Raw genomic sequence first — 18,872 nt, forward strand, 5'->3', positions numbered from 1 at the left:
CCCTCCCCCAGCTACTGCCCTCCCACCCCCGATATCATGCTTATCTATTACAATTCCATTGACTCCATTCCCACCCTCTATTCCACGTCCCGTGACTATATGTATATATAATTATAGCTGACATACAATATTATTCAACATCAGCTTCAGAAATACAGTGCGGTGGTCAGGCCTCTACACCGACTATGAAGTGGTCTCCCCAACCTCTTTATCTTTTAAGGCTCATCTCAGGCATAGTCTCTGCCAAGAAATCTTCCCCGATGCCCACACACCGAAGTCCCTCCTCTGTACCCACATGATACTTTGGAGGCACCTCTCCCTGTGCACCCCACCCATTCATTCACCAGTGGCGTGCAGAGCGCTGTGCTGCGCTGGGTGCTGGAATGCAGCAGTAAAGCCCAGGGGACAGAAATCCCTGCCCTCACGGGACTAGTGGGAGGAGGCAGCAAACAAGAGAACAAGTAAAATCGATGAGGAGTGATAAAAGGAAAACTAAAGCAGGGCAGGAGCTGGGGTGTGGTTTTTGTTGTTGGTGTGGCCAGGGGTTTCCCTTGTAGACAGTTTTCCATTTTAGATCCTGAGCAGGTGACATTAGTGTAAGGCTCTGAATGAAGGAGGGACTGAGCCACTTCTCGATCTGGGCAAAGAACATTCCAGGTAGATGAAACTGCAAGCCCACAGGCCCTGAGGCGGGAACACACCACGTGAGCTGGAGGAGCTGTGAGGAGGTCATATTGGGAGCAGAAGGAACAGGGGCATGGGGGGAGTAGCGGAGCTGAGGTCAGAGCGGGGAAAGCAGATGGTTCGATGTTCAGGGCTCTGCAGGTCACTGCAAAAGCTGGCTCTCAGGCTCATATAGAAGCCTTTTGGAGAAGCTGAGCAAGGCTCGCGTGATCTGATTTATATTTTTTTAAAGATCACTCTGACATCTGGCTTTGATAATAGGAGTGGAGGCAAGGATGGAAGCAGGGAGACATTTAAGAGGCTGCAGCATTGACCCATATGAGCAAGGAGAGCAGCTGGCCTGGATGAAGACGGTGAGACATGTTTAGGGTCTGGCTGTACCTTGCAGGTAGAATCTGTGGTATTTGCTGACACACTGAATGTGGGTCATGAAGGGGCGTCAAGGATGACCCCAGGTTTTGACCCAGAGCAACTAGAAGATTGAAAGAATGGAATGCCCGCTTACCAAGATGGGGAGGACTGGAAGAGCAGGTTTGTAGTAGGACCCTCAGGAGCTCAGTTTTAGGTCTGCTCTTGCTACACGGTATTATCAGTTCCTGTTTATATGTCTGTCTCCTCCAGACTATGAGTTCCATGAGGCCAGGCATTTTGACCCATCTCTGTGTCCCAAGCACCAGGCAGTGCCTAACCCACACTAATTGATGAAGGGTTGAAAGGACATGGGTGGCTGGACACATGAGTGGATACAGGTGGATGAAAGAAATTGCATGGACTGGGGAGGTAGGGAGAGAGAAAGAAGACGGAGTGAGGAAAGGACTAGTCAAGGGTTCCCGTGGCCTGGCTTGCCTTGGAAACGTTTCTGTACCTCAGGGAGCCTCACTCCCCTCATTCGTAAAATGGCCCCAGTCCTGCTTCCCTCACAGCATGGATCTATTGCAATCATGAATCTGAAAGCACTTTTTAAAACTGTAGCAACAGGGGTGGCCAGGTGGCTCAGTTGGTTAGAGCGTGTGCTCTTAACAACAAGGTTGCTGGTTCGATTCCCACATTGGATGGTGGGCTGCGCCCGACTCCCACCCAGTGGATCCTGGAAAAACACACTGTTCCCCAATAAAAAACAAACTATAGTGACAGAGGGTGGTATTGTTCCCTCACCTTGCAAATCACTTCATCTCTTCTGGCTACTCATCCTGATCTGTGGAATAAACCAAACATAACATGTGGGGAAGATGTGGGGCTCCCCTTCCTTCCTCTAGACCAGGGAGGAAGTCTTCCTGTCACAGGGCACCTGGCGGGGGTCGGGAAAGCAGTTCCCGGGCCAGGTGGGAAACCCGAGCACGGCACCTCCGCACGTACAATCTGTCTCAGACACTGAAATCCATGCTTCCTGCAAACCGTACCCACTGTTCCCTGGTCCCCAGGCCCCTGCTTTGCTCTGAAAATGATAGTACAAAAAATGACCTGAATCAGTAGAACTGTGCACAATAATTTCCTCAGCCTCTCCAACTTAGTGAATTTTCGTCCTGTCTATCTCTCTCGATATTTCGTTTCAAAAATTATTTCTAATCACAACACTAATACAGACTCATTGTAAAAAACTTAAGTTCTAACTGCATAGGAGGCTTTGACATAGAATTTGAAAGTCTGTCGTTATACCAACCTAGTATATATGGCTTAATATTGGTAAGTGACGTTTTGTCTAATTTTTTTTTAAGTATATATACTCTGTGTGTGTGTGTGTGTGTGTGTGTGTGTGAGAGAGAGAGAGAGAGAGAGAGAGAGAGAGAGAGAGAATAAAAGGGTATACACCAAAATTTTATTTAATTTTCTCTCGGGTTAACGTGATTAAGAAGGGTTTTTACTTTCTGCTTTTGACTTATCTACTTTTCCTGGGATTTAAAAAGTGAGCATGTCTTACTTATGAAATAGGATAATTGTTCATTTAAACAGCAGAGAATTAAAAATTATTAAATTTTTAAAAATTTTGTTCTGGATAGACATTAATCATATTGTACTATGCTGATGCTTATAAATCTTCTTTTTGCTGTTTTTGTTATTTAGTGCTAACCAAGATTGACAACTATACTGTTCTGGATTATTCCCTAATCAGTTCTCCAGAAATTACTGAGAACTACGTTGACCTAAATCTGAAGGTAAATTTATCATCATCTGAGTCCTCATCCTGGCTATCGACAGCCAGAACTGTTGTCCCTCGGTACCCACAGGGAACCGATTCCAGGACTCCCCACAGATACCAAAATCCTTGGATGCTCAAGTCCCTCATATAAAATGGCATGGTGTTTGCATGTAACCTACGCACATCCTGCCATCTACTTTAAACCATCTCTAGGTTACTTATAATACTTTATGCAATGTAAATGCTATGTAAATAGTTGTTATGCTGTGTTGTTTAGGGAACAATGACAAGAAAAAAAGTCTGTACATGCTCAGTACAGATGCAACCATCACAGGCCTAAGTACAGAGCGCGCGTCAGCAAAAACGTTAACATTTTTTTCCCAAATATTTTCAACCCACATTTGATTGACTCCATAGGTACAGAATCTGTAGGTACAGAGGGCTGACTGTATTTGGGGAACCAATGCTATAAGAGGAAATATACCTACAATGCTCTTTACATAATTTAATTTCCTCTCAAGCAATTCCCTCATGTTCCCTCTTCCAAAAGACTCTGGAACATTTTCTTGATTGGTAAATGATTGTTCGGATTGCACAGCCCATGTCTGTCTTCTTCAAGGAAACTATCATGATGTCTTTGCCTCTGAGAGTAGGTTTGCAACTTGAAGGCAGCAAGTGGAATGGTCTACATTTATTAGAACTTAACACATCAGTAATTGTACATATTGATACTTCTATTCCTAACACTCAGGATAGCCAATTTAACCAAGGGCTACTGACCTCCATTGGGGCCATTAGCACATGAAAAGATATTTGCTGCTGATTCTGGGAAAGTGATTAACTGTCCTTATGTTTAATTTTGTCCCAAAGTTAATATCATTGTTTTTAAAAATGCATATTGGCTTATATTTCAATCACTCAGTCATTCAAATTAGTGAAGTGTTACGCAAGACACCATGTTGTAATAACAACCTGCGGCTAATGAGGGCAATATACGAAATGCCACAGAAATGCTTTAAACCATTTAGAGTCCTGGGTCCTTCTGAGTCTTTCTATGACATCCCAGATGCTCAGCTCTCACAGATGTTGAAGGTCAAGGGTTTGATATCTCTACCTGGCACCTCAGGAACTATTCAGAGCTGTCACCTCCAGCTAAAAACACCTGCCTTCCTTTCTCTGAGAAAAGGATGGACAAGAAACTAACTTCTCACTGGGTTACACCCCAGGGTGGACAGACACACCCAGATATATACTTAGGAAGTCATCAGAGCTTAGAGACTAGTCACTAGTCAAGGAGTCAGAAGGCCTTATCCTTTTTTCTTCCCTACCGAGTTTCTGGCGTTTTCCTTATTCTGACTTGAGAGGGTCCACCTTCTTTAGTCCCGCACATGTGGATCTTCACCTGATCCACTGGTCTCTCTCTGTCTTCCCACAGGGCACATTCTACCCACTGGAAAACCTCGCTGATCCCCCCTTCTCCCCAGTGCCTTTTGTGCTTCCAGAACGCAGTGACTCTATGCTCTACATTGGAATCTCCGAGTATTTCTTTAAATCTGCATCCTTTGCTTATTTTACAACTGGGGCTCTCGATGTCACTCTCTCCACAAAAGAGGTGAGGAGGTTTAATGGGTGATGACAATTGGCACCCATATTTAACCTTATATAAGTATCCAATGATGAGTTGGGGTTTTTTATGTCATAGTTTCTATCCTGGGCCTTTGCAGACTATCACTCTTAGCAGTACAATGAATGAAGGAGTTGCTAAATGAATGTTGTTATTAGTTGGGGAGCTGTTCGATTTCCGGTTCTTTAATTTCAGGTTTTTATGATACTGGGCCACTGTTGTAGATTGCTCTTAAATAATTCCATCACTTATTACCTGTGACCTTGGGCAATTTCAATTGATTTAATTTCTCTGGGCCAGAGTTTCCTCATTTGGGAAAAAGGAATAATAATAATTCTAAATGCATTAGATTCATAGGGGTGTTAAAGAGGTTTAAGTATATGTAAAGTATTCAGACCAATGCCCAGCACAGAGTAAGCACTCTAGAAGTGTTGATGATTATCATTATTATTATTCCTTGTGTTGTGCCAATATAGAGATTTGCCCTGTTAGTAATTGTAACTGATTTATCTACAGTGACCAATAATGATATAGATCCTCATTGATTCTCTTTGTCATGCCCCTCCTTTTATAGTTCCCAGCCACTCAACCAACAACCTTTATCAAGCATCCTTTATGAATCTCTTCATTCTATAGATCTTAACTATACAAGTAGTTATAAACCTTATGTTCAAAATGCTAAGTGTGGCAGCACCAGCTACCATGCAGTGCTGAGAATTGGACACTTCTAGCTTCAAGACTTAAAAACCATCCATGTGTAAAGATAAATTACTTAAGCATTCTATGTCTCGGTAATCTCTGAAAATGAGGACAAGAACACAAGACTTATTGTTAACCACTATAAAATGTTTACACATGGCTCATACATATATGACATACATAGTGTGCCCAACGTTAAAAGGCACTTACTCAAAAGGAATGTAACTTCCTATGTGACTTTGGGCAAATTACTTGACTTCTCTGGGCCTCAGATTTCCTATGGTTAGACTAGAAAATGATAGCTTGCCTTCAAACACTAAACTATTTTTGGTGCAACAGCTTCCTGATTCATAAAAATTATAGCTACATTTTCCATGAAAAGACAACCCAGTTTAAAAACCTTATAGTGACATGATGGTCTTGATTTTTCAGATTTCCAGCCATTTGGTTCGAAACTCTCAAGGCATTGGCAACGTGCTCTCCCGGGTAAGTAGTTGGGATTTGACTCTTTGGTAGTGTATTTGGTTTCATTGGAATTACTTCTGAAAGACTTGTGGGTTGTCTTTTATATTGCTTTTTGTTGCAACACTGTCCATCTTTCCATTCTTAAGAAGTTTTTTTTTCTTTTCATCAAATATCCACAAATATTTACGAACAAGTTACTATTAAAGGCATTTTAAGTTCGCAAAAGAAATCATCTGGTTCTTCCACAAGGTCCTACCACACTTGAAATTGTTAGCTGACATGGGAAATGAAGGAACAGTGCCCACACTTGTGATTCGAGTACGGCAACTACTAATGTCATGCCTTCATAGCACCTGAGTATTGGACATAATGTACAGAAAGGCTCAGGATTGCCCTTGAGGACAAAGAGATAGACACTCATGTAGCACCCTGGTTTTACAGCAAGGGTCTTAAATCAACCAGACCTAGAGCTGAACCCCAGTTCTACAACTTACTCACCTGGAACCTTGAGGAATTTACTTAACTTCTCTAAGACTCACATTCTTCACCTGAGAAATGGGGAGAACCTGCCCCACAGGGATTGTGTGAAGGTCAAATGAGATGACACAGGTAGCCCTGACATGGTGCCCGGCACACAGTATGTGTTTGATAAACATCAGCTGTTATTAGTTGTGTTTTTGCATGTTATTGTTATTACTCAAGAGCTTCTTTTTTATTCTAACTACATGAGGTAAGATTTAATCACCACAGGCCACCCCAAATGTGTGATGTCCCCTCATTGATTCACGGCTCTCGATCTCCATTTCTTTCCCTGTACGTGGGCAGATTGCAGATATCTACATCTTGTCCCAGCCCTTCATGGTTCGGATCATGGCAACAGAGCCTCCCGTGATTGGCTTGCTACCGGGTAACTTCACTCTGGACATCCCTGCCTCCATTGTGATACTCACTGAGACTGAGAACTCGACTGCTGAAGCCATTGTTTCCATGGATTTTGTAAGTCACAGGGCACAGAAGGGCCGCCTGTGAACACCAGCCCTGTTCCTGCAGTGGACCACTGACCAGCAGTGATGTTTGGATGGGCGGGAACTGATACATCAATTAGAAGTGAGGACAGGACTGAGCCTGGAGTGCGGAGAGATATAGGAAAGCCAGTGTTCATACCCCCATGCATTGCCTATAGCTCTGCACCCTTCTCTGCTTTCTGGGTACCCGTCCCTCTGCTTCAGTTACATTGATAGCCGAATTTCTTTTTACCTTGAAATAAGTCAATCAAGGTGGAATTCAAGTTTATCTGCAGATGAAGGCCAAGTGCAATCCACCAGAAAGGGACTAATACAATGAACCTAAGCAAAATATCACACACGTGCGCACACGCTTGCGGTACATGGAGAAGGGAGATTAGGAGAAAATAGAAAACTAATTTAAAAGAGATCCTCAAACCAAAAGCCTTTATAGTTAGTTTCCTTACTTAAAAGACAGTATTTTCAGAGTTATTTCTTTCCAATATCGCTTGGAATGAGAGGGAAAGTGGAGCTATGGTGTTTCCACTACAGGGAATAGTATTTGTGGCCAATTTGTGGCCAAAGAGATTCCCTCCTCTTCATAATGAATGCTTTTGCTGTCTGCAGGTTGCTAGTACCAGTGTTGGCCTGGTTATTTTGGGACAAAGACTGATCTGCTCCTTATCTCTGAACAGGTAAGATCAATTGATTTGACTGTCGAAAACCTTCATCTTAAGTAAATCACAGACCATAAAGACAAAATGAATGTTAACAGAACAGGTGAAGTTACCATTGGCTAGAGCATGAATCACTTAACCACGTCTCCTGTAATAGTCCAGATAACTTCAAAGTATGGACTTAACTAAAAAACATGCTGTGAAATTTTTTATTTTTTCTTCCCATTAAATAATATTAAGATAAAATGGGTGACGAGCTAATTATAAATATAACTCTGTAATGTAAATGCACATTCTAATGGTACAGCGATATAAACACAAGCTCCTCCTCCTCGGCAAATTCAGAAAGCCTGCTGTTGAGGAAAGAGCATGAACTTGGAGGTCAAGGAATGATGTTTCGAATCCCTGCTCCCTGGTTCCCTAACCATGATCAAGCCTATTAACTCTGAGTCTTAGTTTCCCTATCTGTAAAATAATGAAGTTGGACTAAATCATTCCTTTGGTACCTTCAGGCTCAGACACTCAGATCCCAGTACTAAAAAGTAGAGTTTAACAAGACCGTGCCATGTGGCCTGACTGACTCTCAAATGCAAGCCATGCAGTGTGAAAGGACCTGAGCCAACCATATGCACAGATCATTGAACACTAATTGCCATTTGAAAGAACGGCCCATTTTCCTCAGCCCTACAGAGCTGATCTTTGAAGCCATGAATCAGACTACCTAGGGAGAGGATATGCAGAAGAATCAGGTGGCCCAGACTAAATCCATGAAAGGAAAAAGGGGAAGCAATAAAACAAAGAAGGCAGAGTCCAGAAAGAATAGGAAACCAACAGAGGGGAAAAGAAAGGAAGTCAATCACCATCAGTCGACTTGATGGTTATGAAGACTATTATAGAAACATAGAAGATGCTTTCCCTAAAATAATATTAAATAGAACATGCATAATAAGGAACTGTACAACAGCCAGCTGTGTAAAATAGCTTTTCCTCTGGACAAGTGAAGGGAATAGCAAATGAAGAGCTGTGTTAGGATGTTAGATTGTGAGAGCTGGGTTTTTTCTTCAAAGTTTCTTCATAACTACAGCTGACTCTTGAACAATGCAAGGGTTAGGGGCGCCAACCGCCCATGCAGTCAAAAATCTGCAGACAACTTTGACTCCCCAAAAACTTAACTACAGCCTACCCTAGGTATCCGTGGGTGATTGGTTCCAGGACCCCCTGCAGATACCAAAGTCACATGCTCAAGTCCTTTATATAAAATGGCATAGAACAATACATACAAGCATGCCTTTTACATCCACAGATTCCCAACTGCGGATCAAAAGAGGGTTTTTTTTTTAATTATTTTTTTCAGTTACAGCTGACATTCAATATTATTTTATATTAATTTCAGGTTTACAGCATAGTGGATAGACATTTATATACTTTAAGAAGTGATCCCCCTCACTAGTCTAGTACCCACCTGGCACTATACATAGTTATTACCATATCATTGACTATATGCGCTATGCTGTACTTTACACACCCATGACTATTTTGTAACTGCCAATTTGTACTTCTTAATCCCTTCACCTTTTTTTCAATCCGGGGTTAATTGAACCAGATGTAAAACCAGCAGATAGGAGGGCCAGCTGTATTTATTGAAAAAAATCAGTGTATGAGTAGACTCAAACAGCTCAAACCTGTATTGTTCAAGGGTCAACTGTATATTGTTTTCCCAATGAAAGGAACAACAACAACAAAAAGATAGTGTGGTTTCCCAGAGACAAAATATTTCAAGAAGCCTTTACCAAATGTCTGTCAGCCCCTCAAAACAGACAGATTTCTCCATCAGGCTTAATAGGCACCAAGCCTAGAGCCCACAATAATTTAAGGACCCATGAAAATATTTTAAAATAAGAATCAAAGCATGAATGCAATCCAGAGTGGATTATACTTATCTTTATACAAACATAGTTTTAAAATATAATGTATAACTTTTTTACGAAGGAAAGGTTCCCAAAGGCAAACGTGCCTTCGACTTCCAAAAGTCATAATGTGGCCTTGTTCCCAGAAGATCAAGGCTCCTGAAACTCTGCACCTTGATGGGTGATCTGTGAGATGGCAGTTTTAATGGTTGAGCCAGAGAGCAGGAAATGAGGGGGGAAGGGAGACCGGTGAGGAGTGGGCAGCATGTGAGCTATAAGCCCCAAGAGAAAGGAGAGATTGGAATGTGCTTTGCCTGAGCAATAGGACCATGAGTACAGGTGAGGCCTCCATCTGTTTGCAGACCCAGGAGAAAGGGCTAATCGGGAGGCTGGAAATCTGGAGTGATGGGGGGAACAGGGAGCAGGGCTGTTTGCTGAGGTAGCAGGTTAGCAAGCTGAGCAGGGGTCTGCTTGACTGGCAGGATCCGAAGGAAGGATGGAATAAGGACGGGGCTTCAGGCTTGCGGCAGGCAGGTAGGGAAGACCTTAAGGAGCAGAGAGGCCACGTTTGCGTCTCCGCTTAAATCGGGCTGACCTTCATCTCCAGCGATCCTACTCATAAGAAACTGCACATTCAGTGGACGTTAAATGTATTTATGGGAGTAATTGGAAAAACTGATTGTAGCCAGCTAAAGGCACATTGTCCAAAGAAATGGGGGAATTCATTCTCTGGCTTCCTACAGCCCACAGGCGTGCTTTGGCCTCATAAACAAACCCCTAAAATGAGGACTTCTGTCTTCCTGGAGTCCCCTTTAGATTCTTGTGCTAGGGAGGCTCCTGCTCCCTGCAGCTGTAGTGGGGTCTGAGCAGGACCAGCTACATAATTTGCAAGGCCCAGTGCAAAATAAAAATGCAGACTCCTTGTTCAAAAATCATGAACAATTTCAAGATGGAGACAACAAGGCATTAAATCAAGCATGGAGCCCTTCTGAACACTTGGCCCTGTCTCAGTTGCGCAGGTTGCTTGCGTTGAGTCTGAGGGTGGCTCCTGCAGGGGGTGCTATAGCAAACCTCCAGCAGTTAGTGGGCTAGGGGCAGGGCAGGTGGGCCAGGCATCTCTCAGGCCTCAGGCTGCCAAGACTTTGCAAAGGAGCAGGGGTGGTACTGAAAGAGCGCCTTAGCCTTTGGCAGCAAGAAGATAGCCCCATATCCCACGCAGGCCACCCCAGCCAGGGCCTCCACTCCTGGGCTCTGCAGGCAAATGCTGCTTTTCAGGATGAGCTGGTTTGGTCTTAGGTGATGTCAGAAAGAGGTGGAAAGTGGGTGGGGATCAGTGAAACATCCCTGAGAAGAACCGAGAACACAATATCTCCAAATCTGGCTCCCTGAAACACTGTGGCCTTTCTGACTATCCCCTGCCTTAAGGAATCTCTTTCTAGAGATGCTCAGGGCAGGCTGGGTAGACATGAGATGCAGAAATCAGAGGCAAATCCAGCATGGTGAGTTTAGAGAGGCAGTGAGATCACGGGCTTAGGCGTCAGAGTAGCTGGTTCAGATCCCTGCCCAGATCGCTGTGGGATCTCAGGCAAGTTACTTAACCTCTCTGGGCCTCCATTTTCTCCTCTATAAAATGAGGATCTAATAAAACGTACTTCAGGGGTTGTTGTGAGAAATACATGAGTTAACCCATGTCAAGTTCACGTGAACTGTTCAAGAAATGCTGGCTATGGCTGTTATTTAAAATTTGAGGCTGGCTTCAGCCTGGGGAAGGAGGTGCTCAGTCATACAAGAGCATTTCAAGAATTCCTCTGTTCAGAAAACGCCTCACCCCACCATCTCCTGCCCAGCAGTGGCTGTTAAAGAGATCATCTTTTGTTCTATAATATTATTTATGACCACTCTTTACTATAGAGCCTTTACTGTCTACTGGTCCTGTGCCAAGCACTGCACATACATTATTTCATTTAAACCTCACAACTCATCTCCAGGACCTGGCACAATGCTCAATAAATGTCTGTAGATTGAATGGTCATGGAAGTAGGTATTATTATCCCCATTTTATAGTTTGTGGAGGTTTATAATTTGTAACTTACTCAAGTCACAGAGCTCTTAAATAGCAGAACCAGAACCTGAGCCTGGGTACGTCTGTTTTCAAAACCATGAGTGTTTTCTTGCTACACTATACTGCCTTTGATGTAGCAAAGAGTTAAGACTTAGAAAATAAGACTTAGACCTGAGACCTAGAAAATAAATACCCTTGCCTAGGAGCCAAAATACATGAGCATGGAGTCACACTAAATTGAAACAAGCAGCATGTACTTTTTCAGTGTTGAGTATTGGTGAAGACTAAGGTCATTGGACACAGCCCTTTTCTCATTGCATTAAGGAATTGAGTACAGGAAGGATAAAGAAAGCAAAACCTGGGGGTATGGATAACAAACTTGACCTCTAGTGAAGAGGAGTCAGGCATAGGTGAGTTTGAATTCTACCTCAGCCACTTGGAGCTGTGTGACCTTGAGCAAGTTAATTAAACTCTCTAAGTATCAGTTTCCTCATCAGCAATACAGAGCACCCCTCTGTAGAATAGTTGTATGTAGATTAGATAATGCATGAAAAGCACAATACCCAGCACATCATCGGTGCTCAAGAAAGATTTGTTACTACTGGTAGTAGTATTTCACTCTCTTTCTCCATTCTAGGATCGAAGTTTGACCAAATAAGAGGGAGAAATTGGTCCCAAGAGACATGACAAGTCTTAAAAGCCTAGAGTTGACTCTCAAAGTCACCAGATTCTTACTGTTGTGTCTACAATAGAGAATTTTGTTCCAAACACAGTTCTGTTTGGAGGTAACCCTAAAACAGGTTCGCCCACTTAGTAGACATTTTGAGATTATTTCAAAGGCCAAATTAAATGACGCTTTCCCTTTTTTGGTTCTCATCCAGATGACTTAATTCCAGCTCACTTTTCTTAATCACAAGTAAAGCTTGAAGCAATCTAATGTACCTTATCGTTGAACCATTTAGAACTTGAGAACATTTTTTGACATGCCATGATGGAGGCTTTGGACGCTCCCTTGCTGCACCCCACCCTGCTACCATCAACACACACACACACACGTACATGTACACACACGCCCTACAACCCCTCCCACACAATACCATCGGAAAATGCAAATATAGCTGACTACCAGCAGATAGAATCACCACCTAACTCCACTCTTCACAACTTGGGTGGATAAACGTTTCCTAACATGAGCCATCTGGAGAGCAACCCAGAAAGGAAAACAGGTCCAGGAAGAATGGATTTGGTTTCTGTTGGAACGGTGCTTTGCACAGGGCAGCACAGCTCCGGCTTGGCACCCTCATCTCCACTCTTCCTCTCAGCTACTGTTGAAGCCAGGACAGAGAAATGGGAGGAAACCCCAGATGACTTATTCCCCTTCTCACAGATTCTTGGGGACAATTTCCAGACTGCAGAAGGCAATGAAGCTGAAACATTGGGGGACTCTTCCTGATCGAGAGGGTCCTTTAATACTGGAATGGGCTCAACACATTCCTCCCCTCAAAACCATTCATAGTGGGATGAAATCCACAGCCTGGGGTTTTCAAGCTCTTCAATTACTGGTCCTACTCTTCCAACCAGCTAACCTTGATTCCCATAGCTCCCTAAAATGAACATTCTGCTTTAGACTGGCTCACCCCCGAAGTGACCCCAATTCCAATAAACACTCCCCCCACCCATCTCCTTTAGCTGCTCATTTATCCATATAGCCTTTCAATGACAATTTATTAAGCACTGTTCTTGATACAGAGAGTAGAGAGGGCAATGGTTTTTACCTTCCAGATCCACAGCCTGGTGAGAGAAACACTCAGATTAACAGTCAATTACAATACTGGGCGCTAAGGGACATGGTAGAGTATTTACAAGGTAGTAGACAGAGTGCTTCTCTCTCTTTTTTTTTTTTTAAAGATTTTATTGGGGGTTGGGGGAGGGAACAGTGTTGGGGAATTGGGGAAGGGGACCAGCCAAGTTGTTGTTCTTCAATTTTCATTGTGGAGGTGCCAGTCACCATCTGGCTGCCCGTCAGCAGCTCGTGGCCTCTAAGCTCAAGGTGCTATGTTCAATCTTAGTTGTGGGTGGGCGTAGCCACCATCCCACACGGGAGTCGAACCAGCAGCCTTGTTGTTAAGAGCATATGCTCTATCCACTGAGCAATCCGGGCGGCAGCTCAACTCAAGGTGCCGAATTCAGTCTTAGTTGCGGGTGGGCATAGCCCTCTATTGAACAGGCAATCTTGTTGTTACACCAGCTGAGTCATCATGCCACCTGTTGGCAGCTCAGCGGCAGCTCAGCTTGGGCTGGGAATCGAACCGGCGACCCTGTCGCTCTTGAGCAAGCTGTTAACCAACTGAGACACTCGGCCGGCTGACCCCCTTATGCCTTTTTAATCCTGCTTATCCATCATATGTCAGCTCTGTCCTCGATCCTGGGAATACAAAGATAATTAATACTGAATCCCTACCCTCGGGTTCACAGTCAGAGGGCAAAGAAAGAGATAAACAATTATTGTTGAGTAGTGAGTGCAGGATTGATTTTCAATGTCTGCTATGGTCACAGGGTTGGAGGAATGGAGTTGTGAGTATCTGTGCTTTGGTCCACTTGACCTCCATTATGTCATATTTGCTATATTGACCCAGATTATGAAGGGCCTTTTGACATGCTTAAGAGTTTGCACTTCAGCTGTGGTTTTCGATCAGGGCAATAAACCTTCTCCAAAAATCTTTAAATAGGCTATACTCTTATATGCCTGCAAAGTAGGGCTATTTGCGCTCCCTTTCTCCCCAAGGACTCTGTGGTTCTGTAATAAAAATTAGTTCCTAGTGTCAAGGCTTTAAGTAGCTGGTTAGTGGCCTGGTAGAGGATGAAAGGTCAAAGGACTGAACTCTGTCGCCACCTAGTGGTCTAAGCTGCTCTTGCGTGTTTTTCAGAACCGCAGCAGGGAGTTTGCTCTTTGCTCCACCCATTTCTCTGCAGTTAGTGAGACGTGGCCATCAGTAAACCAATCTGGTGACTGTGCCTGGAGACCTAGGAAAGAGATAGAAGTAAGATGATCTCACTTATATGTGGACTCTAAAAAACTGAATAAATGAGAAATGTAAACAGAAATAGACTCAGAGACACAGAGGAAAAACTGAGGGTTGCTAGTTGGGAGGGGGTGGGGATGAAGGAGAAGGGGAAGGGATGAGACAATACAAACTGGTAACTCAATATGGCCTCAGGGATAGAAAAGACAGTCTGGGGAATATAATCAATAATGTTGTAAATATTTTTTAGGGGGCCAGATGGACTCATGTCTTGTTAGGGAGACCACTTCATAGTCAGTGTAGAGGCCTGACCACCGCACTGTATTTCTGAAGCTGATGTTGAATAATATTGTATGTCAACTGTAATTATATATACATATAGTCACGGCACGTGGAGTAGAGTGTGGGAATGGAGTCAATGGAATTGTAATAGATAAGTATGATATTGGAGGTGGGAGGGCAGTGGATGGGGGAGGGAGGTTGTTACTTTGTGAGGGGTGTAAAGGATAACTATTGCATTGTTTTGTACACCTGAAACTAACAATAAAAGTAAATAAATAAATAAGAAGTAAGATGGCCTCAGGAGGCAAGAATACCCAGTTCGTGGGGGAACCCCCAGAGAAGCTCACTCATAGCAGGTGGTCCTGAGATGGCCAATCATGGCTTGGGGTTGTGATGAAAGAAAGAAAACTCACAAGTGTGTGCCACCTCTATGTTGGCCAAATTTCTAACCTGGTCTAGATTGTCCATGATAAGAGGTGGTGTGACCAGGGGGAGGCATCCCTTCACATTTCCCCAGCAGTGCCTTTAACATTTATTCTGCTCTGCCTCTCATGTCAGACGGCCATCATAGCCAACATTTCCCCCGTGTTGTGATTGAACAGCTAAAAAAATGATATAAGTGATACCGTCCTCTGATACATGTGGCCTAGACTGAGCATGGACTCTAGAGTCAAGCAGAGTGGGATCTGTCACTTGGATCCATCAGTTGCTAACCCTGCGACTCGGGGTAATTTAACTCTCCTCTCTGATCAATGCTAATCATATTGATCGCAGGGTTATTTTGAAGATTAAATTTTAAAATATTTATAAAGCTCCTAAAACAGGATGTGTCATCTCGTGTCTTCACTATCACCTTCATCATTATGGTCGCATTGATTTATAAAGGATCAGCCTGGCTCAGAAAAGCTATAAGGTTGAGTTAAGAGCAAGAAGACCAAGAAAGTGTTTCTCCCATCCAAGTACTAACCAGGCCCAACCCTGCTTAGCTTTGGAGGTCAGGCACGTGGAGGGGAGGGGTATATGGCTATAGACTGAAAACCGTTTAAGATCATTCTGCATTCAAGTTCCCAACAGTAAGTCCCACAGAGAAAAGGCACTTGGGGAGCCCATCCTGGTTACAAAGCCAAGCTTTCTGCTATTCCTGCTCTGCTTCGTAAGCAACAAACACAGGAGTAAAGATGTAATAGAACATTATATCCTTACAGGGTTATGTATTTTTTGAAATAGCAGCTTATTGAGCTAAAAAAAAAATCCCCTTTCCCTTTTGTTTCTTTCTGCTGAAATGGTTGTTTTAAAATATTCTCCTTTTAACCATTTCCTGTTGTTTTTTGTTGTTTTGTTTTCAGGTTCCGCCTGTCTTTGCCAGAGTCCAATCGCAGCAATATTGAGGTAGGAATCAGAGAAAAATGAAAATTCTCCTGTAGGAGCTGGATGATTGTTTTCTGTGTCTCTGAATAGTACTTGGTTTCCCCTTAAGTGTAGATTTTAACTTTAAAATTCTTTACATAGCCACTCATCCAAGTCCATACACTATTAAACAAGAGAGGAACTCTCCAATTTACTTTTATCTATTCAGAAAGACTTTCAAAAGAACTCAAAACACTGTCAAGACATTGTTGAAATTTTCAGGGAGATTTTATTTTTTGGATAAAGTCATCCTGTCAAGTTAAATTTAACACCCAGGTTCCAAAAGGATCTGCGTCAATTATTAGGCTGTGGTTAAGTTTGCTGTTTGAAGGCTTTCTAGCCATATCCTAAAATTAGGTCAAGGCTGGTTGTGTAGATGTCTTTTGGGGGGGACCCACAGCTTCAAGAAGATCAGCCAAATCACCCGTTGGCATCTAGTGGCACTTATATTCTAGAGCAGCGGTTCTCAATTAGGGTCCCTGTGGATTAGCAACTCTGTAGCGTGGCCATTTGGTAGATGACAGACTATATAGACAGTGAGAATACGTAGCTGCCTGTCACACAACTAGTATTTCCTGAGCCCAGAGGAGGCAAAATGATCCAAGTCTTCCAGGAATACCCACACAAACTGCTAGTATAACAGCAGAGTGTACTAACCATGACATTTCTGGAAAAAAAGGACAAGGGTATGTCCCGGGCATTTTTACATAATATTAACATGTTTAATCCTGACAGCAACCCTATGAGATTAGAATTATTATCTTCACTTTACAATTGAAGAAGTTGAGGCACAGAGAGGTTAAAGAACTTTTCCAACATCACACAGTAAAGTGGTAAAAAACAAGAGGTAAACCTAGGAAGTCTGCTTCAGAGCCACCCTTGCTAAGCTATGAAGAGGTTCTTATTATTGCTAAGCCTATAGGGTGGTCAAAAAATATTCATTGAATGGATTGATGTTCATCATAATCCATTTATTTTTAATACCTGACTCTTCCCAGGAACCAACACTTAGCTAAGACTATACAACTACCACAGTTTATTAAAGATAAATTGGATGTCCTGGTGATGTATTAACTATAGGGCATAACATAATGCAAGGGAACTACTGTGGCTGGGGTTCCCAGTAAAGTAAAGAAAGACTATTACTCACTGGGATACATATTAATTGTTCTAGTTTGTCTTACTTGGTAGATATCTAAGCTGCCGTGTTTGCTGCCAACCTGTGGTCCCTCTACATTTGTTGTCACCATGATCCAGGGTAGGAGAGAGTAGAAATGTCCATCCTCAAGGAGGAAAAAAGACTGGGAAACTCTGTAATACGGTTTCCCACAAAATAGCTTTCAGTGTCTGGAAAACTAGACTGTGTATCTCTATGGGGAGATTCTAATTATAGCTGTCTATCCTGATAAGGTCTGGAAAAGTGCAGGTCCAGACCAGGCATGGTACTTTCAAACTGCCCTGATTTGGCAACTGATTTAGTTTCCCCTTTCATTTTAGGTCTTGAGGTTTGAGAATATTCTGTCTTCTATTCTCCACTTTGGCATCCTCCCACTGGCCAACGGTAAGAGATTCTCAGGAAGCAATATGACTCTGACATTGGCTAAATGTTGGCCATTGTTTGGGACCTTTCATCCTGAAGCTTGTACCTCTAGAGCGTTGTTATGAATCCACCAGGCCAGTGCCAGAATTTACAAAGTTTGTACCATCAACAGTATGGTCACAAAATGAGTTATTTGAGGTCTAAGCCTTGTTAGCAACTCTACTTGAAGACTCAGCAAGAACAGCTAGGCACTGAAGAAGTCTCCTTCAGGTTGGCCAGAAATGAGATTCTTCTCCCTAGAGGTTGCCTCTGTGGTTTTTATGCAAAGACCACCATCAGGATAGACAGTTTTTATGAAGGACGGTCTTAGACCATGAACTGCAGTGGTTTACAAAGAGTGGCATCTTGAGTTTGGCTTAGTTAAAACATGTTTTGTATTGGAGATCAAAAAGTTCTCATGACCAAATGAAGTATTTTGAAAATATGTTTCTGCCATCCAAATGCTTAGAATTGCTTATTCATTTTTATTAAGAATAGATTATATAACCATTCTTCCAGGGAAATGTTAGGGACATATCAGAGAAAATGAAAACACAGAACCAAGAAGAATGAAAAGATAAATTATTTAAAAGCTGTTTGTTAGTCTCTTACCAAAACATTTGCCAAAACTTCAGTGCCGGCGCCCAATTCTTGTACATCTTGTTTTATATTTTAGCAAAATTGCAGCAAGGATTTTCTCTGCCCAACCCACACAAAATCTCATTTGTCAATTCAGATATTGAAGTTCTTGAGGTAAGAATACGATTCTTCTCTTAACTGCCCCCATTTCTTTCCATGGTGGAATAAGCCCCTTTCTGTTTACTTACTTTTTGTTTTATTTTGTCCTGCTTTGTTTTTTTCCCAGCCCAGGGAATTTTATAAACAAAAATGTTCAAATCTTAAAGCTTGCAATTAACAATGAAAAGCATTTAAACTTGAGTTTTAAAATCAGACAAAGTCTGATTTCCTTTCGCAGCCAAATGTATTCACAACCCAGTACAAGAAGATGTGCTGCAGTGTGCTCTATTTTCTTTATTCCACAAAACAACCTCGAAGGCTGGGATTTAATAGATGAGGAAAGTAAGACTCAGAGAAGGGGAAGCGACTCCTGTAGCTAGAAAAAGACATGGCTGAGACCAGACTGGCTATTTTGAATAGCTAGTCAGTGAACTTTTGTATGAACTAAAGACCCACCTCTAGGTTCAGGGATCTATTGTGAACTGTTTCCTGGTTAATCATTATTAAGAAACTTGAGAACACCTTTTTTCTTCCATTTTGGCTCTTTTTTTGTTTTTGGTTTTTGTTTAGGAAGGTGGACATAA

General features: G+C 42.6%; 1 protein-coding gene across 1 annotated transcript in view; it reads left to right on the forward strand.

The window, feature by feature from the left end:
* BPIFC (BPI fold containing family C) overlaps positions 1 to 18,872 on the forward strand; it is a 37,014-nt gene that overhangs the window by 17,305 nt on the left and 837 nt on the right. The window contains exons 8-15 of the mRNA XM_019642585.1: positions 2,746 to 2,837; positions 4,257 to 4,433; positions 5,577 to 5,630; positions 6,435 to 6,605; positions 7,241 to 7,308; positions 15,911 to 15,953; positions 17,469 to 17,532; positions 18,227 to 18,303. Coding sequence (XP_019498130.1) covers positions 2,746 to 2,837; positions 4,257 to 4,433; positions 5,577 to 5,630; positions 6,435 to 6,605; positions 7,241 to 7,308; positions 15,911 to 15,953; positions 17,469 to 17,532; positions 18,227 to 18,303 — 746 coding nt within the window. The remainder of the gene's footprint in view (positions 1 to 2,745; positions 2,838 to 4,256; positions 4,434 to 5,576; positions 5,631 to 6,434; positions 6,606 to 7,240; positions 7,309 to 15,910; positions 15,954 to 17,468; positions 17,533 to 18,226; positions 18,304 to 18,872) is intronic.

Source organism: Hipposideros armiger, unplaced genomic scaffold (genome assembly GCF_001890085.2).
Source record: "Hipposideros armiger isolate ML-2016 unplaced genomic scaffold, ASM189008v1 scaffold_71, whole genome shotgun sequence".
NCBI lineage: Eukaryota > Metazoa > Chordata > Mammalia > Chiroptera > Hipposideridae > Hipposideros > Hipposideros armiger.